The sequence below is a fragment of the Halichoeres trimaculatus genome, unplaced genomic scaffold, assembly GCF_033239565.1.
Source record: "Halichoeres trimaculatus isolate MK-OKI-2021-1 unplaced genomic scaffold, fHalTri1.1 fHalTri1_scaffold_17, whole genome shotgun sequence".
NCBI lineage: Eukaryota > Metazoa > Chordata > Actinopteri > Labriformes > Labridae > Halichoeres > Halichoeres trimaculatus.
In genome coordinates this window covers 23,393,922-23,420,397 of record NW_027437195.1, presented here as the reverse complement: position 1 = coordinate 23,420,397, position 26,476 = coordinate 23,393,922, and the positions used below count along the sequence as shown (strand labels likewise).

Genomic DNA, 26,476 nt, shown 5'->3' with positions numbered 1-26,476 from the left:
CCGCCAATGTCAAACAGCCATTGACTCTTGTTTTGAGCTTCTGATACCCGATCAGGCCAATCAGGTGCAAAAGAATCTCCAGTCCTGACCTCAAACCCATTGAACTCATCAAATGCTGGTTGAGGAATTGGATATGTGAGAGCAGGCTGCTGAGCAGCATGAGGAGGAGGAGCCAGGCTGTTGTGGCTGTGTATGTATGGGCTTTCCACACATCACCAAGGCTCCTGTTTGTTAATCGAGAAACTTGTTAAATTGCTGATGTATCTCGCTGCTTTAGACTTCAATCCAACAAACAACATCAAACAAGAGTCAATGAAAGATGAAGTTTAGTAAAATTTGGGGGTCTTTGGCTTTCCTCACAGCCCACAAAATGTGATATTTAATGACAAAACCTGTATTTAGTAGTGCTTGTGAATCTAAAATCCTGACCTAAAACGAGCTGTTTGGGTTGTGGGGATTTGCCGACATCAGCGATTCCCTTTTTTGATCAATCAGGAGCAAGTCTGGCCTGATTGGCCCACTGGAGCAGATACCCCTGAACCTCCTCCCAGCCCACTCCCCTCCTCCAGCAGCCATCACTGCTCTGTTTTTGGCTGTAAACAGCCACATAGTTCCATGTACAAGCTTCCCATCTCGGAAAAAGACAAGACTGAGTGGCTAGAGTTCATTTATGAGGGAAATGTGCCAGCTACACTCAGTAAAACTGTGCATGTGTGTGCGAGTCACTTCACGGCCGACTGCTTTTCCAACTTTGGACAGTACAACAGAGAGCTAGCGAATAGACTGGTCCTGAATCCAGGCGCATTATAAACCATCCACCAACAAACCTCGGACCCTGGAAATGTGAGTATTTTAAATGCTGTGTGCTGTGGAGCAGATGTAAGAGCTTTTCCTCAGTGTCCCCTGTCTCTGTGTAAGCTACAGGATGCTAACTTTAGCTGCAGTTAGCCTATTGTTTTAGCCTGTAATGTTAAACGAGCTTCGCTGCTTTTTAAACATTGTGCACTTGGAGCTCGTGGCGCCGCTCTCAGTGATGCAGAAGAGCAGGGCGGTATCAGTGGTGGCTCATTTACATATGAAGGTCACGCCCACTAAATCAGAGCGTTCTGAACAGAGGGGCTATGAGAGTCTGGAAACAATGCTGCTGTGCTTGATTTATTGGCTTTTTGGACCAAAACATGTTACTACCATTTCATAAAGACATCAATGATCCATATTAAACTGCAGAAAAGGAGCATGATATGGGACTTTTAACATGTGAGCCTTGTCCAGTGAAGGCTATTGAAATTATTTTAATTGTACCAATAATAAATCATTATAAAAAATGTTTTACCCCTTAAATGCTAAAGTTGGGTGAAAATCACCCAAACATGTGCCTATTGAAAAAAACAGGGATGGGAGCAGGGAAACACGTCTTACTTTGATTACATCAGTGAGCAGCCTTAAGCTACACACGCAACTCAGACAACGGCAACACAGTGAAAATCACATGAACACAATCATGTGTGGGTGAAAATAACAAACAGGCTTTCCAACAGGATAATATTTATTGCCAAGAAGCACTGGTTAATATAAACATTTTTGACTCCTTGTGGCAGCTGTATTGACATTAATTTAAAAAAAATCCTCTTGTGAAAGCAGAAAACATTAAATATATGTGATCTACCACACCCCAAACAGTAACTTCAAAATGAAGCATGTTCCATCAACATCATGAAGTAATTTGGGGCTTGAAGGAGCACTTTCCTGCCGTTTAGCTTCAATTAAAGAGCAGTTTGATTTCCCATTTACTGACAGGGATTATTCAGACTTTTATTTAAACACAACTCTGGAAAAAAATAACACGGGCAGACCACCGAGAAGACCTGGATGGAGCAGAAGCGCTGGCTAATGTGAGACTTGCTGATTCACAGTCAAAACTACAAACCACAAACTGGAGGGAGAGTGGTTTTCCATGACAACCGTCGCTGGAAAGTGAAATCTCAGAGAGTCAGCAGGTTAAAAGTCTCGTTTAAGGACAGGAAGCACAGTTATAGTTCACTCTTTGCCAGTTCAAGGTGCACACAGGTATCCTGGCCACAGCTGAGAGGAGTAAACCGGGCATTAGTAAGCTAATGGAGCTCTGGCTGCTTCAGCTGCTGGCGCTGAGACACTCCTGTTTAGACGTCTGGCCAGCTCTGACACCACTCTGTGTGTGTGTGTGTGTGTGTGTGTGTGTGTGTATGAATGTAGGTCACTGTGCCCTTCCCTCAGACTGAAGATGCATGTGGTGGTAATTACAGGAGGCCCGGTAGACAGTGAGCTGCATGAGTTCATGTAATTCTCCTGTTTTCAGCTGACAACGGGGAATAATTATGTAAACATGGTTATTTTTTATTCTGGTCTATTGCAGAAAAATAAAACCCATTTTATGATGCAATTAACTGATTTGTCTCAAAATGTCAGGGTCATTTAGCCCACTTACTTCTTTTTACATAAAAGTAAGTACTTGGGTTTTTTTTACAGCGTGGAAACAACTGCTAGATCATCTGAGGAAATACCTGAAAGTAGTGATAAAAAGCTGCCTGTGCTGCCTTTGTTTACAGTCTTAAGAAGCAAAAAGAGAGTTGTCACACACAGATATGTGTTTGAAGACAGCAGATTAAGTCACCAGCGTCTGATGCTCTCCACAGGCCCAGCCAGTATCCACTGAAACACTGGGTAATGGGACTACCAGAGCACTTCCAAAACACAGCCCTGTCCCCTCAGATTTTCCACTTTTATGGAGAGTCTGTAACTGCTAATTATTTTTGTGGAGAGGGTAAAATTCTCTGAGCTAATATATCTGTCAAATGTGCTGTATGATTCTAGAGGAAGGAGCAAACGGTAAGCTAGCAGCCACAATCTAAACCAGTGCCTGGTTACGTGCTAATGTTAGCTTGTCTTTCTAGGCTCATTTTGCTTTTATGTCGTCAAATATGTGGTTTTAGATTAGGCAACAATATGATAGTGGTTGAGCCACAATGAGACTATACTACATTGCTTTTTGTGTTTATTTTTATCCCGTAGCAGGAGAACCAATCAGATTAAAAAAAGCAGCTTGTAGTGAGGATACCGTGGTTCTGTGATATCATTAGCCACAGTATCCTCAAAGCCACTCCTGTCTCCTGGCATGTCCTGCCACCTACATCTTCCTATGATTTGGCCCACTGTTGTGCTGGAACATTCCTGTGTGATATTTGCTTCACACATACTCAGAGCAGATGGCAGAATGAGAAGAGCTTAACACCTGGCACCGAGGGCTGCAGCCAGGTTTGTGGAAACACGGTGGTTCCAAATTCTCTCCGTGCCCACGAGTTTTTTTTTTCAAGAAGCCACTTCTAAACTTAAAATTGTGAAATTTAACTCATGACAGCCTGATAAAAATATTTAAATTTATTTAAACACATATTATGACTATTAAAGAAACAGCCCAGAAAAAATGTCTGATCAGATTTTTTCTACACACACCAACTGTAGCTCTGTTTTTGGTCTCTGCCACATCTTTGTCAAACTGTGTTTTGTAGAAATCAATGGCGACTGCTCGTCGATCGAGGAGGGGAAGCTAATTTTTTCTCGGCCTACATCATAAATTTGTGTATTTATTATTTAAACGTAAGTTCTACCCTACATTCCTTTTCAAGAAAATGATCTCTGACCCTGTCGTACCAACCAGGCGTTTTTTCCAGGGATTTTATTGGTGTTCTCTCAACGCTCGTCATTTTTAAGAAAGGTAAACTCGCTGGGGATCGATAAAGCCTTCAGGTCAGTCCAGAACAACTGAAAAGATGGAGGTGGAGCGTTATACTTCAAGATCGCTGACTGGCTCACTTCACTGTCAATCAAAAAGGGATTCGGCCTCAGACAGATCATCCAATCATCATGCAGAAGCCGAGCGTCCAGGCCAGCCCACTGCCTCATAGACCCCCAGAGACGCTGAGCGTTCAGTGGGCGGGACAAAGCCTGGCGTTTATCCAATGACCGTCCAGTTTTCACTCTACGCTTCCCCACTGAAGTCAGAAGACGCTCAGCGTCCGACTGTGTTTAAGTGCTGAGACGCTGTGGGGATGAATGAGAAGGAGGTGGAGCCAGTGACCTGTGATAGGTAGCTGATTCTGAACAAAAGATGAAGGAATTCTAGCGCATATTTTGTCAATGAAATGTACACACAGCAGTACATATCACCACTTTTTTTGGGGACATTTTAGGGGAAGCTGAGCTTCCCTTGCAGTCTTAGAGCAATTGCCACTGGTAGAAATGAACAAGACAGCAACATCTACATTCAGAGAAGTCAGAGAGAAGTCAAATTTCTCTGTGGTTTTGTATAAAACATGAAAGTAGACTCAGTGAGGTCACTTGTTAGTTTTTTGGGGGAAATTGAACCTGTTCTGAAAAAAATAATGACAGACGAAATTTTCGAAGCAAATGTGTAAACATGATTGCCATAGCATGAGATCAAATTTATTTTTTAATGTGTGTAAGTTTTGGACGAAGAAAAAATGGACTTAGCGTGCAAAGCTTAAACAGCAAGGCTGGGTTCACACTGGATGGTTTTAAGGGCCCATTCACACTGGCCATCCATATCTCACCCAAGAATACTTAAGCTCTAAAGTCTAGTTTGTTTGGCCAGTGTGACCGCAAGTGTACCATGCTCAGGGACCAGGTAAAGTCTGTCACCTTTACCTTACCTTTCGCCTTCCTGAATTTCCCCTTGGGGATGAATAAAGTATTTTCTATTCTATTCTATTCTTTTCTTAGCTGGCAGCTACAAACAATTGTGCCACAGGCAAAAGACCCTTCGAAGCTCTAGAAATAAATCAAGATCCTCGGGTTGTGTTTGCCATGACAACTGAAATGAAGAGCAGCTTGTGGATTTATTTACCCAGATTCCTTTACTTGTTTAAATGATTTTAACTGAAAAACACACCGGAGTGACCGGCTGATAAGGTTTTATCACACAAACTTTTGTGAGATCTCACGTCTCTGGAATCATCACCACAAAGGTTCAGTGTGGGCTAGCTGCCGTATGGACTAATTTAGTGCATTTAAAGGATTGTCTGGTTAAAAATTGGCTTTTATTTGTGTAGTATCACAAGATTTTAAAATTGCTTAAGATCTAACAGTCATTTGGTGTTTGGTAAGGCCTAAGGCCCATTTATGGTCAACACTGCATACAGATATGGATACGGACGGAGCCACCTGTCTGTGCTCTGGCTTCAATTCATCCGTATTTCTGGAAGGACGTATGGAAGTATGTGAGCAGTGACGGTAACATTGTTTCAAACTGATGGATACATTTTTCTATGTAAAGCCAACATGGTAATGAGATGAGGAAACACTAAAGGCAAACTTAAGACACTCTATCCGATGAGAAGTCATTGGATATGATCAGTGTTAATAGAAAAATCATCTTTATATGGGGTTAAAAAAAGCTTGGACTTCTCTTTAGGGTATTTGTCAGCTGGTTTTAGATATCCGTACTCTGATAAAAAACGCAAGCATCCAAGCTGCTACATTTTTCATCAGCATAAGAAAAGCAGAGACTCACGGTCAGAGCTGAAGTCATCTATCAAGACAATTTCCTGGATCAGGGATGGAGGACTTCTCATCAGGACACTGAGGGAGAGATAAACACAGATTAAGAGGAGGATACGATAGCCGTCAGTATCTCTGCGTTTGATCTCATTACCTTTTGATGGTTCGTAGGAGCGTGGAGCGGGCCTCATTGTGGAAAGTGATGATGACACTCGTGGCTGGGAGATCTGTGTCATAATTCAGAGACGCACACCTGCAGGGAGAGGGATTCATCACGTGGTCAGAGCAGGTTTGGATCCGTTTTCTATTAAAAATCTCCTTCCAGACGGGCCACAGACAAAACCAACCCCCTGAACCCTCTCCACCTACCAAGCTGTGTTTCGGGCAGCTGTGATAAGCCCTGTGGAGTTGCCTTGGCATTGTTGCTGTAGTGACACGGAAATATCCGGTTGCTAGGCAACAACTGCATACTGTCCTGACCCTCTGCTTTACACTGCTACCTGTGGTTTGGAGCTTTGAGATTTGTTTTAGAAAACAAGAAGATGAAGTACCATACATCAGGGAATCTGTGTTTGAGATTAACTAACTCCTTTTCTTTTCAACACAAGTTAATTTTCTTAATGTTCAAGAACGCACACTGCAGAGTGATGGATACAGGCATGAATTTGTCTGCTGTAAAAGCTACAACAGAATACTGAGACATTGTTTTTATGCTTTCATTGTCATTTTCTAAGAGAAGAGGTGGAGAACATGATCCTTTTGCCCACCTGCTGTAGCTCAGATCGACATCCTGGAGTGAACCCAGCAGTCAGGACACTCAGGTTAAGACCTCCCAGAATAATCTCCTCATTTGACCCTTGAACTACCTGTTAGTGCGACGGCAGATTCTAAACTCCAAATCTATGAGCAGCTAAAGAAAGATTAATCCTGGATCTCCTTGTGCGGATCACAGTAGGACAGGTAGAAACCACCTGGGCTGAGGCTGTTGACCCCACTCACCTGTAGTGTCGGGTGTCTCTGATGGCACGCTCGCTGCCCAGCCGGTCGCTTTCCTGCTGGTTGAAGGCGTGTTCTCTGTATGGATCATCCCCCGGTTTTAGCTGCTTCGAGGCCAGGTAGGCCTTCTCGTCAAAGGAACCCAGGAGCTGGCTCTGGGTCTCCGGACGCGGGGGCTGGGTCACCTGCAGAAGATACGGCAACTTTAATATCTGACTGAGCCACGATGGTCTCCACCAGCTACATTCGACCAATTTGACAGATTTATGAGTGTTAATAACTATCAGATAGAAAGCTTTGATTGTGTTTTGGTTTGAGAGGATTAATTTTTTAACCATTAACAGCTGATACTTTGCTCCCTTCACTCCCATTGAATTGTATTGTCGTTGCTCCTGAATCGGACAAAAACAGTAGCCTTAGGCATGTGATGTGAAGGGCTCTGACTTGCTGGAGCTGGGATCAGATCAGATCAGTGTATTTTTGCCTCAACAGCAGAAAGAACAAAACAAAAACATCACAAAGCAAAACATCTGAAGCAGGTGGAAGACCTTCTCCCAAAACCTTTTCTTTTGAAGCATCTCTGTTTTAATTTCCACAATCAAAAGAGCTTTCTGCAGAATTAGTAAGGCAGACCTTGCTGGAGAGTGATGGTAATGTGTCTCAGATAAAAGCCTCTGTTTGAATTTCAGGCTGCTTGGAGCCTGTCCCTTTAAGAAGTTAGATAATGGGAGTAATGCTGCATTCATGTGGTGTCACATAAAAAAACAGAAGAATTAGTTTCTGAATTGGAAAATTCTTGCTGAGGTCTGAAGAACAAGGATTTGGCGCCCAACTGAATGACTTTGTCACTCTGGTCATCAGCATTGTGGGCAAACTTTTAGTAATTTACCAGTGGTGCCAGTGGGTAGTGACCGAAAGAACGAGACTGTGAATACAAGCGGCTGAAATGAGCTTTCTCCAGACGTGCTTGACTGAGCTCAGCCTTGGAGAAAGGGTTCAGAGCTCGAGGGAAGAGTAGAGCCTCTGGTCCTTCACATCAAGAGGAGCCAGATGAGGTGGTTCAGACATGTTGTGCAGAGGCCTCCTGGACGCGTCTCTGATGAGGTGTTTCAGGCATGCGCATCTGGAAGGAGACCCCAGGATAGACCCATGGAGGAATTATAGCTATCGGCTGACCTGGGAATACCTTGGTATCTTCTCAGAGGAGCTGGTGGAAGTGGCTAGAAACAGGGGCCCCTGGTCTTCGCCAAGTGGCAATCTCCTTAGGATGCATTAAGTGAAGGAAACTTCTTAGTGTATGACAATAAACCAAAAGTAGCTGTTTTTCGTGGGATTAGCCCAGACTGCTAACTACCAGAAAAAAACGAAGCAAGCAGTCGTCTCCTACAAGGGAAAAGGGAGCTAACATGATGCTAACATGATGCTAACATGCAATCATTCATAACAGTCTACAATCAGAGCCAGGCTGTGTATTTTACTCTTATTTAGCATGTTTGAGTCCACATTTCAATGATTCATCTGCATTACTGTCAGGACCTGAGCCTGCCATGTGCTGAAATAAGCTCTTCTTGTGGATGTTAATTGATGGGATGCATTTGCCATTAGAAAGAGATGCTGCTGCAGCAACCACACACAGCTTTGCAACTGCATGCTGAGGCAAACTGAAGGAGCAGATCCAGAACATTTGTGCTTAGTATTCATTTAGGCTGTATTCAGACCAGATAAGTCCTTTGGTCCACTTGTTTGGCCCGGACCAAAAGCGGACTTTATTTTTTTTGTTTGGTGCGGTTCATATTCAGATTGTACTTTTTGCAAGTGGACTATATTCTGTAAACACATCCACATGTGTGACGATCAGTGCTCTCATTGGACAGCACTGACAAAGGCGGCACACAGAATACAGACCCGGAAATGGAGGTAAACGTGTGTTTGTGCTCTTATTAGAGCTGCAAAATCATTTTCAGTTTCAAGAGCAGCTCCTTCAAAGAAGGCTTAACAACGCTCCATTTCAAATTTTGGAACAGCGAAGACGAATGCACGCAGCAAGGAGACGCTATGCTCTGCGTGTCCTGACCCACAACATGCTAGCAACAGCGTGGCTAAACAGAAGACGGAGGATCAGGTATGAACCAAAGATGGTTAAGTTATGGTGGCTTTATAGGCCCAAAAGGCGCATGTATCCTGTAGTTAGTTTGGATGGACCTTGGTTTGTATTCAGACCTGCATCGGAGAACCATGAACCGCACCAGAGTTCGTTTGGAAGCGGACCGAGACCACCTCAAAAAATGGGTCTCAGTCCGGTTGTTTGGTCCGCACCAGGGTTCATTTGTGTCTATTCACACCTGCATGAAAAGTCCGCACCAGTGGGAAACGAACCCTGGTCCGTTTAAAGTGGACCAAACAGTCCAGGTCTGAATACCACCTTAGACTCTTTAATGTTTTAAAATGTTTGAATTAGTCTTCAAAGATATTTATAAACTGAATTAAAGAATAAAAATCCTTTCATATGAACTGAAAATGTTTAAAAACAAGAGATGTTGAGGGATTTAATTGACACACAAACACAAATCCACTCTCTGTTTCTCATGTAAACACACAGAAGAGCTAACGCAGCAGCTGGAGTTGTGTTTGGTGTCAACACGCCACTCCTTCACTGCCATCATTTCTGTCAACAGACTGTTTTTCTGCCACATTGACTGCCACATGCCACAGCCGCACAAAGACAGCGTTTGGCATGCTGTTTTCTGTAACTGTCAATGAGAGACAAGTTCCCCTAGCTCTGAATTCACTGCAGCGTGTATTAAGTCATCTGAAACTAGTCCCCTGCTGCAGCAATCCTGCTGCAACACCGCTCATCTGAGAGTAAACCCTTGCTTCTGCTGCACTCTGAAGTTTCAGCGCTGTGATTAAAATGCAAATGATACTTTCTTGTTCAGATAATCATGCAAGAGCCAACAGAGCAAAGTGGAATGAAACCTGAATCCAGGCTCTTTAAATCCTCAGTAATTAAAGGGTTTCCCCTGCGAGGAGCTGTAACACTCAGGGAAAACCTGGAGAGGCTGAGTGGGAGGTTAAAACAGCTAATGAATGCATAATAAGCAGATAGGAATACTCTCCTGAGGATTTAAAGCTGCAGCGAAATGGACACAAGGAGAAAGGATGAGGCTTTGTTCAAGGATTCAGAAAAAGCTTATGACCAGGTGGAGGTTCAGGTGACCTCATTTTTGGTCTCTTAAGGGAGGCAGCTGACACGTTCAAGGATTTAGACACACACCTCAGTGCAGAGCCGAGTTAAAGAGGAAGGCTATCACAAAACCGACGATACTGCAGAAAAATCCAATACTGTTATTCTTAAACAAAACCGATCCAGGATTAAACCTGTCGTTTGCTTTCTCTGGCCAGTGTTTGTCATCATTTTTCCAGTTTTTCAAATAGTAAATGGAAAAATCTGGTGAAATTTTGACTCAAGTGGCCTGGATGTTTACTTCCCTTCGACAGTTTGCTGTGTTTTGTTTTGTTTACATCCCGAGGGTCAGTGGAGGGCTGACCGCCTCACCCTGGAATCTGATGATGGTCTCAGTAAGAAAATAACATTAACAGCCAAACAAAACAGTCTTGATCTGAAAGAATCACTGAGGTCTGCTGTGATATTGTCCTCAACAACGTGCTGAAATTTCCTCCAACTTAAAACCGCTCACACATCAGAATCTACATTTAATCAGAGCCACTTCCACCAGAAACATCAGACAGCACCAAGGTCTGACTCTTATTTCCTTCTTCCCCCGGTAATCCACAAGTATCATCACAACCGAGTATTGAAGGCTGTGAAAATGGCTCTCCGAGGATAGTAAGACAGAAATAACAGAAGGCACTCTGCAGCTCAGGCCACTGAATTAAACATGAGCCTCGTCTGGAGGATGAAGACGTCTGCTGGCTCTTTCATGTCGAATGAAAAGACCGATCACAAACAAGTCAAATCTGCCTGATTGGCTGGAGACGAAGCCCCGCTGTGACCCCGAGTGTGTGATGACAGGACGAGAACGCAGCACGTCAGATCATGTAGTAATGATGGGTTTGAATCCTGTTCATGATCCAACTAAACATCAGGATGCGCTTTTCAGTCAGATATCACACCTTAGTTACTGCCAGGGAGAAAATGTAATTAGAAATTCGTTTTTTTTTAGTAAACAAAGATCAACTTAATCTAGATCAGTAAACAAAATTAAAGATGTAAAATAAGTTCAGGTCATAAAACATCTCCTTAGTGATCAAAAAGCAAGTAAAAAAGAAGCAAGGAAGGGAGGAGGTTATGAAGGAACCAAGGAACCAAGGAACAAAGGAACCAATGAAGGAATGAATGAATGAAGGAGGGAACATAAGAATAAAGAACAAAAGTTAGAGAGGAGAAAAAGAAGGTTAAGGAGAAATGGAGGTTGTTAAGTCAGGAGGAAGGAAGACATGAAGGAAGGAAGGAAGGAAGGAAGGAAGGAAGGAAGGAAGGAAGAAAAAAGATAGGGATAAAGAAAGTGAGGTGTAAAGGGAGGAAGGGAGGGAGGGAGAGAGGGAGGAAGGGAGAAAGGAAGGGGGAAAGAAAGTAAAATGTTTGGGATAAAAAAAGAGAGCTATACAGGGGGAAGGAAGGAAGGAAGGAAGGAAGGAAGGAAGGAAGGAAGGAAGGAAGGAAGGAAGGAAGGAAATAAGGAAGGAAGAAAAAGTTAGGGTTAAAGAAAGTGTGGTATAAGGGGGGAAGGAAGGAAGGAAGGAAGGAAGGAAGGAAGGAAGGAAGGAAGGAAGGAAAGAGGAAGGAAGGAAGGAAGGAAGGAAAAATAAGTTAGGGTTAAAGAAAGTGAGGTACAAAGGAAGGAAGGAAGGAAGGAAGGAAGGAAGTGAAGTGAAGGGCAAAAGAACAACAGAAGGTGACAAGAAGGTTAGGGAGGAATGAAGAAGGGTAGAAAAAAAGACATTAAGTGACAGAGGAAGGAAGGAAGGAAGGAAGGAAGGAAGGAGGGAGGGAGAGAGGGACAGAGATAGTTATGGGTGAATGAAGGCTTTGAGAAAGAAAGAAAGAAAGAAAGAAAGAAAGAAAGAAAGAAAGAAAGGAATGAAGTGTGCGAAGGGGAGGAATGAAAGACGGAAGGTTAAGGAAGGTTGTGAGTGACGAAGGAATAAAGAATAAAGCAAATTATGAGAAAGGAAGGGAGGGAGGAAGGTAGGAAGGAAAAGGGAAGAAAGGAAGGGATGAAAAATGAAGAAGAAAGTGAGGGATGAATAAATAAAAAAGTAGAATTCAATGGAAGGTTGAAGGAAAGAAGCACAAAGTGAAGAAAGAAGAAGAGATGAAATGAAGAATCAATTTGAGGAGAAAAACAGGAAAAAAGTTAATTTGGAGTCTGAACTGTTTCATAACTCAACCTGAGAGTAAGTTAACCTGAGGTTTAAGGTTTGTATTAAAAAACAGAAAGCAGGTTTTTCTTTCACATCTGTAACACTCGATGACAACAATGTTTTCAGAAGATTTACTGAAAATATAGTTCATCAGCGGGATGAATATTTGACTTCACTGTTCATATCTTCTTTAAGCAAAGACAGAATCATTAAAAGTGAAAAAGCATTGGATAAACTTTGACCTTTTTGCATCAAGGTTCATAAATAATATTATTTGTCAGATTATCTGAATAATTCTTTAACAGTTTTATTATTTTTTTAATGTAAGGCCACAATAAGGCTCAATGTGAGATTTAAATATTCTGTAAAGGAGCTTGGATCAGAGTTTCTCAAACTTCAGAGGATGACGTGATTGTAACCAGATTGAGCAGCACGGACGGGAGGCTGGAAAAAGTAGCTAATCCTTATTCATGCGATTGTTAACGGCACATTAACCCAGTTCTCTCGCTGTGTTTATACGGTCACGTGACAAAGAATGAAATTGTTGCCCGGTTAGTCAGAGTACGTCTAAGCACTTAAAACCATCAGTCACTGCCTAATCTGAGGACGGTAAATTACCGTAATCTGTGTCTGTCCAGGATAAAAACTCATTAAAGCACAGGAGAGATGAAGACTAACTGACAAAGTGGATCTGAGTCATGTGGTCAGATGTTGCAAACATGGCCGCCACTGATGTTTAGAGTCGTGACAGCAGATGTGGAGGTCAGAGAAAAGGAAAGAGTGATTTTAGTGAGTGTTATGACTGTGTGCGCACAAACACTGTGCAGGACGAGAGAAAATGGAGCTGGGAAATTAGAAGCACTCAGCAGAGGAGATGAGGAGGAGAGGAAGAGGAGCAACAGATAATGTCATTAACGCTGCTGATGAACAGGGAAAGAAAGGAGGGCAAGAGAAAGAAGAGCCGAGACAAAACATCAGGGAAGGTATTAGGAAGTTAGGGAGACAAAAACTGAAAAACATTTTAAAAATTAATGTAAGAAAGGCATGAAAGAGATAACAATGAGAGAAACAAGGATAAAGAAGAGAATGACAAAAAGACAACTGAGAGAAATAAATGAGGCTGAGGTGGGATAATGAGTGTGGAAAAAGGAAAGAAGAGGAGGAAGGTCAGTGAGGGAGGAAGAAAAGAGGGAAGTGGAAAGCAAGGAAGGAAGGAAGGACAATGTCAGGTTAAAAGGAAAGAAGATAGGAAGAAAAGAGTGAGGCAGGAAGGAAGGAAGGAAGGAAGGAAGGAAGGAAGGAAGGGAGGAAGGAAGGAAGGAAGAAAGGAAGAAAGGGAGGTAGGAAAGGGAAAGAAGAAAGAAAGGAAGGAAGGAAGAAAGGAAGGTAGGAGGGAAGGAAGGAAGGACTATGTCAGGTTAAAAGGAAAGAAGATAGGAAGAAAAGAGTGAGGCAGGAAGGAAGGAAGGAAGGAAGGAAGGAAGGAAGGAAGGAAGGAAGAAAGGGAGGTAGGAAAGGGAAAGAAGGAAGAAAGGAAGGAAGGAAGAAAGGAAGGTAGGAGGGAAGGAAGGAAGGACTATGTCAGGTTAAAAGGAAAAAAGACAGGTAGAAAAAAGTGAGGCAGGAAGGAGGGAAGGAAGGCAGAAAAGAAGAAAGGGAGGTAGGAAGGGGAAGGAAGGAAGGAAAATGTCAGGTTGCAAGGAAAGAAGACAGGTAGAAAAAATTGAGGCATGAAGGAAGGTTGGAAGGAAGTAGGGGAATGTAGGGGAAAATTAAGGGGAAAGGAAGGAAGGAAATACATAAGGAAGGAATGAAGGAAAGAAGAATGTGATGGAGTTATAAGGGAGGTAGAAGGGAAGGAAAAAGAATGTTTAGGAGGGATGAAGAAGGAAGGAAGGAAGGACATTAAGGATGAATATACACATGAAGAGCGGAGGGAAAAGAAAGGAAAGGAAGAATCAAGGAAGGAAGGAAAAAAGAATGTACGAAGGATGGAAGGACAGTTAAAAAAGGGAAGAACAGAGTAGAAATGAAAACAAAGGAAGAAAATGGGAGGAAAAGAAAGAAAAATCTTTAGAGAAGGAAAAGAAAGATAGAAGGTTAAAGAGAGAAGAAAGGGAGAGAGAAGAAAGAAGAAAGGATGAAACAAAGGGAGAATAAAGGAAGGAGAAAGAGTCCTTTATTCTGTCTGAGTAGCAGAGCTGCTCTGAGAGCTGATCTGAGCCTCCGGTCAGATTTCCAGAACAAACTGCCGCTCAGAAATCTCAGTTTGGTGACAAAGGTCAACGACCTCCCTGAGCAAATCAAAGGTCAAACTGTAAGCTCTCCAATTTCAGCGTTTACTGTTCAAAGAGCAATCTGATTAGAAATCAACCAGCAGTTTGCTTCATTACCCTTCAAACCAAATCTCTTTTTTTCTTTAATCAAGCTCCTCAGTTCCTCTCAGTGTTTCTGCGTCCTCTGATCACAGTTCACACATTAACGTCGAGTACAGCGTCCTCTTTTTTACTTTCTGTTCATGCCTAAGCAGGCCTGGGCCAGAAATGCCACAGTAGCCTCACAGTTTGGCATTTACCTCTCAATTATTAAATCTTGTGAGCAAGGTTTAAGCTGCTGCTGCAGGAGTGGAACATGCTGACATGTTGGCACACATCCTCTGCACAGCTGGGACCATTTTATTGAGCAAGTAGATTGTAAAAGTGGCTCCAGTGTGCTGTGTTATCTCAACAGTCTCCTGAAACTTTAATAATATCATTAAACGATTACGTTTGTCTGGTTAGTTTAGCACTGGTAGCAGCATTATTGAGCAGACTATATTTTCCACTGATATCTCAATTTCTTAGACTCAAATTCTACATTTTTTTTTACATTTCGATCTCTGTAAGTATCAAATATTTGTTTTGGGATAAAAAATTTTGGGAAATGAGTTTAAAAAGTGAAGTGGATTATAAAGTATGAAGTTGATTTTATAGAGATTGTAGTCTATGGCCTTCAAAAGCAACAAAACCATTAGTAATAAGATTGAATACTTCTTATAATGACTTTTTTTAACCTGAAACTATCATCTCAGCCACTGGTTTCCCACCAATGGGAAAGTCCTAAAACCTGCAGTTCCTCAGGTGTCCACTTGAGGCTGGCTGCAAACACCAGAGACCACATAAACAACCATTAAAAAAGCTGATTTTTATAGAAAAAAATAAACAAGTTTACTGCCTGTTTCTCAAAATTGTTTTGGTCTGAATAGCTCAGAGACTATGTTAGTATTTTTTGACAGTCTAAGATTATAGTTTATTGTTAGCCCTACAGGCAAGCTAAAGTAGCTAAACCTTCTTTACACATCACATTCTTCATATATTTATGCTGTATAAAGAATTGGTGGGACTCAATGAGATAAATATCTAATTAATCACATTTTTTTGTTAATTCTTCACAGTTAATCACATTTTAATCACAACATTGTCTCATCTATCTCCTCCATATTGTTTGTCACCAGCTTGGCAATACTTGGGCGCTTTCCACTAATGATTGGTGTGCTGGGAACTTGTGCACCAAGATATATTACTGTTGGTGGTTCTTCTATAATTAATTAATCATAATGAATGCTTCAAAGCCCCAGCCCTAGTATAAATATCTAAACAGCTTTTTATACCTTCAGTCATTGAGTAAATATACAAAAAGATTACAGATGATGATCAAATGACGACTTCTGTCATAAAAATAAAGTGTTTAGCAAATGACAAACTTGGTTGAACCAGGTGTTCATAAATGCAAAAGTAGTTTGACTTGAACATAATTACAAACCAGGTGAGATAGTCCCAATTTTTGACTCTTTAAAACCCGTCACTCCAGTTTTAGCTGTGCTCTTTAAATTGCCATATCTCCTCAATCATTTTGTTGGAGCCATAATTTAGTTTCATTTTCTTCTTGGTTTCTTTTGTTAGTGGTGTGTTCAAGAACGCAATTTTTTGTTCTGCCGTTAGGTAGTGTTTGAGAAGGATTTAAGAAGCCTGAGTTAATGAGCCAGGTGTGTGTGGAATGGGAGGTATACAGTTTTTCAACCATGCTTGTTGTAACGGGTGGTGAACGTTTTAGTTATCTGTTTTAACGTGGATTATTAGTTTTCTTTTTGGGTGAATAACAAATGGGTCAAGGCATCCAAAGCTCAAAGGACAATGGTATTGGTTTTCAGTTTTGATGTCCGTTACTACTTAAACATGTGTCTGAGAAGTTCTTCCCCTCACACTGGAAAAATGTAGTCTTACTGGAAGACTCTACAAATTTGGACTAGTGAGAAAAATCTAACAGTTCCTCAAATAAAAGACAGATAGAAAGATAAAAAGAAAGAAATAAAAGACAAGCTTCATGGAGATACTTGATGCAAGCTATTCACATTACCGTAACTCTTCAACAATATGGGCTCAAGGAAAACTCAAATGGTTCAACAATGAAGGCACAATGAACTTTTCAGGCCTGATTTCTGACTCTTAGGTGATATAGTCATCCACAAAACAGGCTGTTTTGCCTCAGAGATGAAATCTCAACAATAGATTAGACACCTTTTATTTGACCTTCAAATTCCATATGCAAAGATTCAACATAAAGTTTTGGTTGGTTTAAGACGTTATACTCTACGCTTTAAGACAAACCCTATCTTTGTTACGACAAAACTCAAGTTACAAATTTTGAATGTATGGTAACTTGATCAGGGACTTTTCCACCCTAACTTAAACAAACGGTAATAATAAGGATGTAGCTCCTCTGATGCAGTTGAATACTCGTAGATGGATACACAGGACGAGTGTTAGAATGTAAAGATCCCATTTACCATCAACATAAAGACCAACAGCTTGAAAGATGAATAATTACACAAATTCATCACATTACTCTGACTCCAGTATCCAAAAGAAGACAGGCTGATTGTTTGCCATTCAAGATAGTAAACTTATAATATAAATTATATTAACCTGAGAGATCTTATTTTGGATCATGTTCCTGATTGATACAGTTCATATGTTTATCGAGTTCCAGCGCATTCAACCTACTTCTTCTTTCTACCTTTACATTTTCTCTCCTCTCGTACACTATTCTATTTCAGTATTGGAGCAGCTGTAATGTGACCTAATTCCCCTCTGAAAATCAATACACTATTTGAGATTCTGATGCACACACACACTCACGCTGAACGCAGAGACAATAAAACAGACATTTTTTTACCATTGCCAGAGTGACATAGACTCAGCATGCATCAAGAAAGTGTTTGGTTGATGAGTAATTAAAAGAAGCTCTTCAAAATCTAGAAATAAAACAACACATCAGATATCATTAATAAAGGAGCATGCCGGCTTTATGAATGAATTAAATCTCTGTATGCCTGCAGGGCTTAGAGCTACAGGTCTGTATCTCTTTACACTTAATGCATCAGAAAACCAGACATTCTAATCTGCTCTGGCATGGACCTGGCCACAGTTTCACCACACACACACACACACACACACACACACACACACACACACACACACACACACACACACACACGAGGCTGATGCTGCAAACCAAGCCTGAAGACCACCACACCTACAGCTGGAGTCGTCACCAGAGGTTATTTCCACTACTCCACCCTGGCGCGTGCAGGCAACAACAGGCAGAAAACAGACCTGACTGACTGACTGACTGACTGAAACAGGCCTTTTAATGACACACCGAGCAGCAGGAGGGACTGAACTCCTTCACTTTGGTGCCCTATCCGTGCAAAAAAACACACGTTTTCACCTCCAATGTGCAGCCACACACAGGTCTCGCAGCATGATATGGTTTACGGGGCGTTTGCGCACGACGCACGGGACTTATGGAAAGCCTCTTATGTGTCCTCGAGGTTCTCTCAAGCTCGAGGAAGGCACGGAGAGGCATGAGCACACACCGAGTGATTACACACAGCCTGTAGAATAATGATCAGGCTGCACATAGGAGGGGGTGAAGGATGGAGATGATGGGTGTGAGAGCCGTGGAGAGCAACATATTCCTGCTGTGACTCCCCCAGCTGTGCATCACCACCTCCTCCTCCACCACCATCCTCATCATCAACCCAGGTTTCACACACATCAACATGCAGCACACACTCTCCTGCAGCTCGGCGCCTCCAGCGACAGCACCGTGCGCAGCGCCAACCTCCGTCCACCCCTCTTTTCTCTCCTTATCCTCCACCCTCACTCACTATTAGCGGGATGGTCCTGTCGTCCCTGTGGATCTCCAGCCGGCCGGAGACCCCCTTCTGCCCATGGCCCCTGCCGCGGGTCTGCGCCGCCAACGACGAAGGCGAGGAGTGGGGCTTGTTGTCCTGCCACAGGTAATAAAACGTTCCCAGGATCCACGCTACGGTCAGAATCGCGATGGCGTTGGCCCGAATCCTGCGCATGGTGAGCCCATATGGAGGGCTCCGGAGGCGAGCCCGGCTGGTTGAGGTCCGTGCTCGGCAGAAGGTGCAGCCTCCCCCGCCGGTGATGGGTTGAGCCGCGGCGCAGACCGACTCCCTCCCTCTTTCTCTTTCTCCCTCTCTCTCGCTCTCTGCTGGGATTTGCGGCGCACTGACAGAGCCACGGTCCTAGCGCCGAGTCATATCATCCCTTTACACACACACACACACGCACACACACACCTCATCCATCCACAGCGGAGGCAGAGGATGTCCAATCTGCATCCAGCTGAGGTCCTGGTTCAGGTGCAGACCCAGAAGGGGGAGGGATCTCTCCTCTTCCGCTCCTGTTAACCTTTGAAACACATCCTCCTTTGTTTTAACTCCCTGTGCGTGTGTCTGCAGGCTTTGTCAGGTTTAACTCACAGTAACTGATCTCCTCTTGCGCTTTACACTCACATCTCTCCCTTTGTTTGAACTGAGCAGTAGCTGCATTAAGCAGCAGCGCTGCAGACAGATATCTGAAGCCAGCTCCACATTTAGTCACTTCATTTAGAGAAGAATTACTCTGAAACTTCAGCTTGATATCATATTCAAGGGGCTGTGATTACTATCTGAAAAAGTTAGTGTTTTTCCAGGATAAGGATTCCGTTTCCCATGAGCACTTGCACCCATCGTCATGGGGACGTGACTCTTACCAAGGCATTAGTTTGTTCTAAAGCTAACAAATTCAGATTTAGGTCCCATTTACACAACGTTTCACCCAAAATGCTAAAACGCAATAAGAAATCTGCGTTTACAGGGAAACGCCGAGGGACTGAAAACGCTGTAGTAAGCATGCCAGGCCTGTAGTTGGCGCTCTAACTGTCTTGTCCAGAATATTGGGGAATACTAAGTGCAAAAGTGGAGCAACAGATGCACATTTTTACTTTATTGATAAACTCTTGAATGGTTTAAACAGGCCACTGTGGTATCACTGCTGCATGTGGGTTGGAATGAACATTATCACAAACCTTTTAACCCGTGTTTTAGTTTGTGCTCTATCACTCTCCTGTTTAGCTTTCCTCTGCTCTTCTATCCTTTTTCTTTTGCTCCAGTATCCACCATTACTACCAAGTAAATCCAAGAAAGCAGGAGGGTTTTTTGTTTACTGGCACAAGTTTGTGTGTTTATATGTCACAGTGTGGTGTCAACCAAATAATGCAGTCATAAGCATTTAGTGACGTGTGTTTAAACTCTTCTCTGGGGTACACGCTGGATTTCTCCCCTAAAAACGTTTGTCCGCTGAGAGTCTGTCCACTTGTTGATGTTTTCAATCCTCATTTACCTTTCATTAAATTGGTGTTATTTAGGTCAAAAACATATTTTTTTGGTGGTTAACGTCCTCATGTCGACTTTACTTCCTTTGGGACCCTTTTAGAATTTTTTCATTTTCCAGTCTGTGCAGAAATGATCAAATAAAGCTCCTCGCCACATATAGAGTTTAGTTAAAAGCAGCAGCACCATACTTCGGAAACCAGGATGGACTGAGCTTAAACAACCTGTACGGACAGCCTTCAAGCTTTGAAAGAAAATATGTTTTTTTCTTTTTACAGATCCCTTAATTTCTTCAATATCCTCCCCCCTCCAGCTAAAACCTACACCTTTACTGGAACACATTTCCCTGCTCCATATAGAAAGACTCATTATTCTGCCAGTGCATTTTGAATTATACATTTAAATGAGGAGCCTGCAGCTCACACAGAGTGAATTAAGCAATGTGGCTGAATTGATCATGGCAGAATAAGAGGCAGCGTCATGAATATTCAACATCACACTGAGTTAATTCTGGATTTGCAGAGATGACCTCTGTATGTATGACTTATTCAGCTTCAGAACAAATCAGAGGCGTTAGAAAAGTCTGAATTTATGAAACTGAGATGACCCTTCTTAAAAAAACTATCACTGCTTTAAAACGTCTGCAGAGACCAGCAGAGAAATCAGAGCTGAGCAAAACATCCCGAGGCCGTAGTTTTTCATCCTCTTCTTCTGTGGTAGACGAACAGCCCAGGGTATGAGCTCATCCAACCCCACCTAATGGAACTATACTGTGTGTGTGTGTGTGTGTGTGTGTGTGTGTGTGTGTGTGTGTGTGTGTGTGTGTGTGTGTGTGTGTGTGTGTACAGCTGGGTCCACCACCTCAAACACAAGGATTCAGGAATGCCAAGTTTTCCCTCATTAGAAACCTGATTCAGAGTCAGCTGGAGGAACTGCAGCACTGCTGAGCACAACAAACGAGGAGAAACCATCCCACTGGTCTGATCTCTCCGTGATGCATTTAAGGAACTATTCAGACTGAAAACACAGCGTGAGAAGTTTTTTTGTTACTTTTTGTTTGATACAAACATTCACGGGTGTTTCCAGCCTGACGCCACATTTGGTCGGCGGTCAAATGTGTTGGTAGAAAGTGTTTCTTTTCCTCTTCAGCTCATTTAATCAACACATGCTTAAATAATGTGGAAATCAAAGAGCTAACAGGCTGCAGGCAGCGCTCTATCCTCTCTGTGTGAAGCCTCTCTGCACTTCGAGGTTAATCTCATTATTCATGTAAGCTGCTATCTCGTCCCTTCCATCCCGTCATGGAGAGATCCGTCAGCCAACCAGATCCGCCCCTCATCCAGCGTGTGTGTGTGCGTGCGGAGAGGGAAGGTTGCAGGGGTCACAGCCACATCTGGCTGAAGGCTGGGAGATATTTGTCTTCATTGGTACGGACAGGACTGTGCCTCTCGCGGCGCTGCTGTCACTGTTATCTCTGAAAGAGACAGTGACGCCTCAGAGCAGGGAGGGAAAGTGTCTCCACATTCAGACACGGAGGGGTAAAACACACACAGCAGTCACCGAGAGGTGCCGACTCTGTGAGGGGAAGCAGCCCACTCAGCCTCCAGGACCTGCTCAGCCAGGCCGGCCCTCAGTAGGTCCAGAGGCAGAGATTACTGGGTGCAGAGAGGAAACCAGGCCTGCATGTAGAGTTTCCAGCAGCCTCGTGTCAACAATACCTCTCCTGAGACTCATGGAAACACAAAGCTCCACATTCCTGTGTCTACAGGGAGAAAATGTGACTCTCCAAAGTGAAACACGGCGGGTGGGAACTGGGGCACAAAAAGTGACCTGATGTTTAATCAAAAAATCACACCGTAAGAGAAGGAACATGTTGACAACTGGAAATACAATCAGAAAATGTGCTGTGAAAATGAAGTCTTGGTCAAACCAAATCTTTAGGAGAAAAATCATTCTCTGATTCACAAGACCTCACAAACTCGCAGGATGACAAAGTAAAATGGGAGTGCTGCCGAAACTTTTTCTAACACAAATTCTGAATCTTGTCTGGAAACTGCTGTTGAAAAAGCCGCACATTAAACTTTTATGTTTTATGTCACCTCACAGTAAACCTGCAAAACCCTTGTTTTTCTCACATCAATGCCTCGTGTAACATCACAGGAGGAACATAGCTCAACCTGCAGCAGTTAGAGGTTGAAAACACACGCTGACGGCTCTCCCCTTCCTCTCTAGTCTTTTTCACACATGCATTCCAGGAGTTTTCAGGACCTCTGGCCTTAAAAATGTCTTAAAGTTGCTTGTTCACACATGTCCCTCACTTCCTGTTTTCACTGACGCTATGGGCAGTGGTGAGACTCGAGTCTTAGGAAACTTAATGACAGAAAAAAACATATTGTGAAATCCTGATCAATGAGCAAAATAGAGCCACACTGTGATGACAGTTTTGTTTACATTTAAGTTAAATATCAACTGACAGATATAAAGACATGTTGACTTCGCTCATCCCAAAATTGAGACTCAGTCTTGAATGAGTCTCTGATTTTTTTAGAACTAATCTGGTTCTGCTTTGTTCTACTGTTCCATAAAGTGTCTTTCACATGGGCATAGTCTCTGTGATGTCATCCACATGTTTCTGAGGCAAGGTTTTGAGGCATTTTGTTGTCAGGCACCATAATGTAAATGCTGATTTAACCTCGTTGCAGTCCGGCCAGTTTGAGGTAAAGAGGTGGAGTTGAGACCAGTTTTGATTTAGGCAGCAAGTGTTGCCAACTGTATTGAGCAACTTTTCAGACCCCCCAGCCACTTTTTTTTTGTTAAAAAAGGGACAAATCTGGTGACTGTTTCTGGTGTTATTCAAGACTTTTTGGATGCATGCTGCTATGTGCAAACAAATTGCCAAATGCTTATTATGGGAATGTATTTCTTGTACTTGGAGAGGAAAATATAATAGATAGAACGGCCAGTAGTCTACCACAAACATTTTTTGTCCTGTCATTGTCTCCATAACAAAAACATACATATGTTTGTCAGAGTTTTTTATTTTTTCATCATTATGCATCATTTTGGATCATCACCGCCTGCTTATGTCAAGGAAAATGTGTCAGTGACAAACATTTATTGCCAGAATTTTTATTAATGGAATTGACATGCAGCTTTAGCTAACAACTTAAATATGCTCACCTATGAGTCAAGCTAGCGATGCCACTAATCATGCAAAATTCACACTCATCCGTAAAATGAGCTATCCAGACCTACAAGGCCCTCATTTATCAAAAGTACATACGACTGGAAAATGGGTGAACACACATATCCACTCACAGATCAGCAGTTATCAATATGAATGTTTGTGTAGGGTACGCTTAAATCCCACACCAGGCCTTAGTTCTCGTGCCCAAGTTTTATGTCGGAGAGGAGTGCGGTGAAGCGAGGAAAGTCTGTCTGTGATGGCGAATTATAAGATCCTGTGAGTGCGAAGCATTTTCTGACAGACAGAGGTTCACAGAGTAATATTTGGACATTTAAATTAGATATGACACCAAGAGTGTGTCTGGCATTTCATTCTTCAGCCAATCCTTTTAAAATGCATGACTTATGAAAAAGCAGTGCAAGCTGTCAGCTAATTTCTCCTTATAAAAAATGTGTTTCTCCTTATTAAAAATGTGTGTTTCCTTTATCAATTTTGAAAATCAGTGATTAATACTCTCCCATGTCCACCGTAAAGTCTTTGAATTGAACATTCACTGAACTTTTAATGTGGATTTCTTTAGGGAAGTTGTATTGATTACTTTAAAAACTTTAAAGATTGTTAATATACTCCTAAAATAGTTTATAAATCTGAACTGTGTGTGTGTGTGTGTGTGTGTGTGTGTGTGTGTGTGTGTGTGTGTGTGTGTGTGTGAAAAAGGACTGTTTAACAACAAAAGACAATCATTTACAAGAGATTACAACTGGCTGGTTTGAAACAACCCTAATATTTTGGTTGACCCTTGCACACAAGCGGTGCTTCTTAGGTGGGCTTTACACGAATTTCTAAGACTCCGGTAAAATAAACTATCGATCCGGTGATATTGACACACGGAGACGCGTATTTGTCTATGACTCTGCATCTTTTTTGAAAACGGGTCTGCAAGTGGATATCTGCGTTTTCATCTTCATGTCATATTTGGTATAAACAGATAAGTCCGGAAAAGCCGGTGACCTCATAGCACCCCTCCTACTCCCCGCCCCCCAAGCCACGTTGTCACACACAACAACAACAACAACAATGGCGGAAGGCGGACTGATTCTGATTGTTCCAGCAGTTGCTTCGAGAATTATATCAACATTTTCTCAGAGAGCATGAACAACACCAGCTACGGCAACAACAACAACAACAAGTGCTCATGCAGAGACGCCAGCATGTTACGACGTGGAATCCGCCTCGGATCTGAACCAGACGGGCAGCCCAAAGACAGTTTTGCGTTGTCATGTAAATGCACAAGCTTATGTACAATATGATGTGTAAATAGGGATACATGTTTTGATGCAGACGCCAAGATGATACGGGGCCGTCCTCGTGTGAGGAAGGCCTTAGTCAGGCTACAAAATGACCACAAATAAGAGAGATGAAATTTAGTTTGTAGGTTAATCAGTTTGTGGCATATTGAAAATGTCTTATCTGAATTGGACACGGTGCTGCTTGGTCTCATCCCATCTCACCCAGTCTGTGACAGGTTCAGGTTCAGGTTCAGGCTGGAGTCTGACTGCAACTTCTTTCAAAGCTGAAACACATTTTTAACAACAGTCTTTCCATGTTTTTGGACCAGAACAGAAATAGATAATTTTGTTGGGTTCACAGATTATTTTATCAAAGTATCAAAACAGGATGTGTAAATTTAATGTTAAGACTTCTGTGGTTTGGTTTGTCACATCCATGCTGCCGGCAGCTGCAGCGATTTCCTTGCAGACTTTTTTTTCTGACTCTTGTTAACACCACTTTCCCGCTGCTAAATAACATGGCGTCATTTCTCTCTGCTCTTGTTGCTATGGTGTTGGTCTCCAGCACAGGGAGGTCTCCTTTGTATCCCATAATGCATCTCTCCGTGTCAGAAATTCCATAGGTCAGGTCAGCCATATTTTAACAATTTAGCAACATGTTATTTAAATTACGATTGTTATCAGCCGCTACAATTATCAATACCTGATCAGGCGTACGCTGTGATTGGCCCAGGTACACGTTTCATAAATCACATAAGAACATTTCCGAAAAATGTTTTCTACACCTAAATCTGCACAAACCTCCTCACAAAATTAATAAATGGGCCAAGATGCTTTCTGAGCCAGGCTGTGAACATGTTTTGCTGTAAAGATCAGCTTTTTTGAATTGGTGTGTGTGAGGTTTCCGGCTCTTTCACAGCCAGCTTCAAGCAGACTCTCTGTGAACTGAAGCTTTAAGCGCTACCAGGAATGGAAATGTTGGTCCAACTAAGCAATCAATCAATCAGTCTTTGTTTATACGGCGCTAATTTTAAGCACAAATCCTGTCACCGAAAGTAACAAGCTTTGCTCCTGAACTCTTCTTTTCTTGTTGACAGACTCAGAGTTGGCCTTCTTTTGGGGACACTGTGAGGATAAGGTGATTGGGGACGGATTATCCAATTGGGGACAGAAGCCGCGTCCCCAGTTTGAGAAAGGGGATTTCAGCGTCAGTGGGTTAGGGGAAGGTTGGGTCCGACCAGTATAAAGACATAAAGAAAGGATAAGTCAGTGGATCATTTGGAGAAAAAATAGCGAAGAAGAAAATGTCCCCACTAATAAGCACATGTGTTTAGTCCCTGAAAGTGAGCTACATAAGCGTGTGTGTGAGTGTGTGTGTGGACACTCCTAGAGACCACGGACAGACTTTTTAGTTCCGCCGAGAGTCACTCCTGGCATTTCAGACAACTGTGCCAAAATGGTGAATTCAGAGAAGCAAACAGACACACACACAATCACACACACAGACACACACATAGACACACACACCTGAAAAAAATCCCAAAATACACAGTGGTTTCAGTTTTCATGTTTCAAAACAACTTACAGAAAGATATGAGAGAAAAACCCTCCAAGGTGTTCAGCACACACACACACACACACACACACACACAAACACACACACACACACACACACACACACACACACACACACACACACACACACACACACACACACACACACACACACACACACACACACACAGTGCTGTAAGCCTCTGTGGAATTCCACTATGATAATACTGAAGCTCAGCCAACCTCCTCCCGGCTGAAACCAGCAATCGGCTCTAGTTATGCACAAGTCTAGTCTTGTGTGTATGTGTGTGTGAGTGTTGTGCAAACTTGGAGCATCAGAGGGCACACACACACACACCGAGCAGGAATCCATCTCTCCTGATGTGGAGGAACCAGTGCAGCTTTCCTGTCTCACTGTGGACCAGCAGGGACTGATGCATCAGGTTTTCAGTCACACACTCCATAAAAAAATCCTACTTTGGAGCATAAAACACTTCCTGTACGCTTACGAGAGGGTTGTAAGAACTTAGTTTCCCACACTGACACATGAGAAACTGTAACTGGGTTCAGTGAAGATGAGTATTCCCAGCAGAACAAAGAGGAAGTTCACGATGATTTGTTTTTAGTGATGAACATGGCTCCACCAATATCCAGAAACTGATCATTACCTCCGCCAAGGAGGTCATGTTTTTTGGGAGAGTTTGTCTATCTGTGAACAACATAACTCAAAAAGTTACTAACAGATCTTGATGAAATTTTTCAGAAATGTTCAAAATGGGAGAAGTA

At 42.6% G+C, this 26,476-nt stretch overlaps 1 protein-coding gene across 1 annotated transcript in view; it reads right to left on the bottom strand.

Moving 5' to 3' along the window:
- The window catches only part of galnt16 (UDP-N-acetyl-alpha-D-galactosamine:polypeptide N-acetylgalactosaminyltransferase 16), a 50,814-nt gene extending 32,186 nt beyond the window's left edge, over positions 1-18,628 (bottom strand). Inside the window, exons 1-4 of the mRNA XM_074692497.1 lie at positions 18,146-18,628; positions 6,553-6,734; positions 5,708-5,806; positions 5,567-5,634 (exon numbers count right to left, since the gene is read on the bottom strand). Coding sequence (XP_074548598.1) covers positions 5,567-5,634; positions 5,708-5,806; positions 6,553-6,734; positions 18,146-18,346 — 550 coding nt within the window. The 5' untranslated portion in view covers positions 18,347-18,628. The remainder of the gene's footprint in view (positions 1-5,566; positions 5,635-5,707; positions 5,807-6,552; positions 6,735-18,145) is intronic.
- Positions 18,629-26,476: the final 7,848 nt, after the last annotated feature.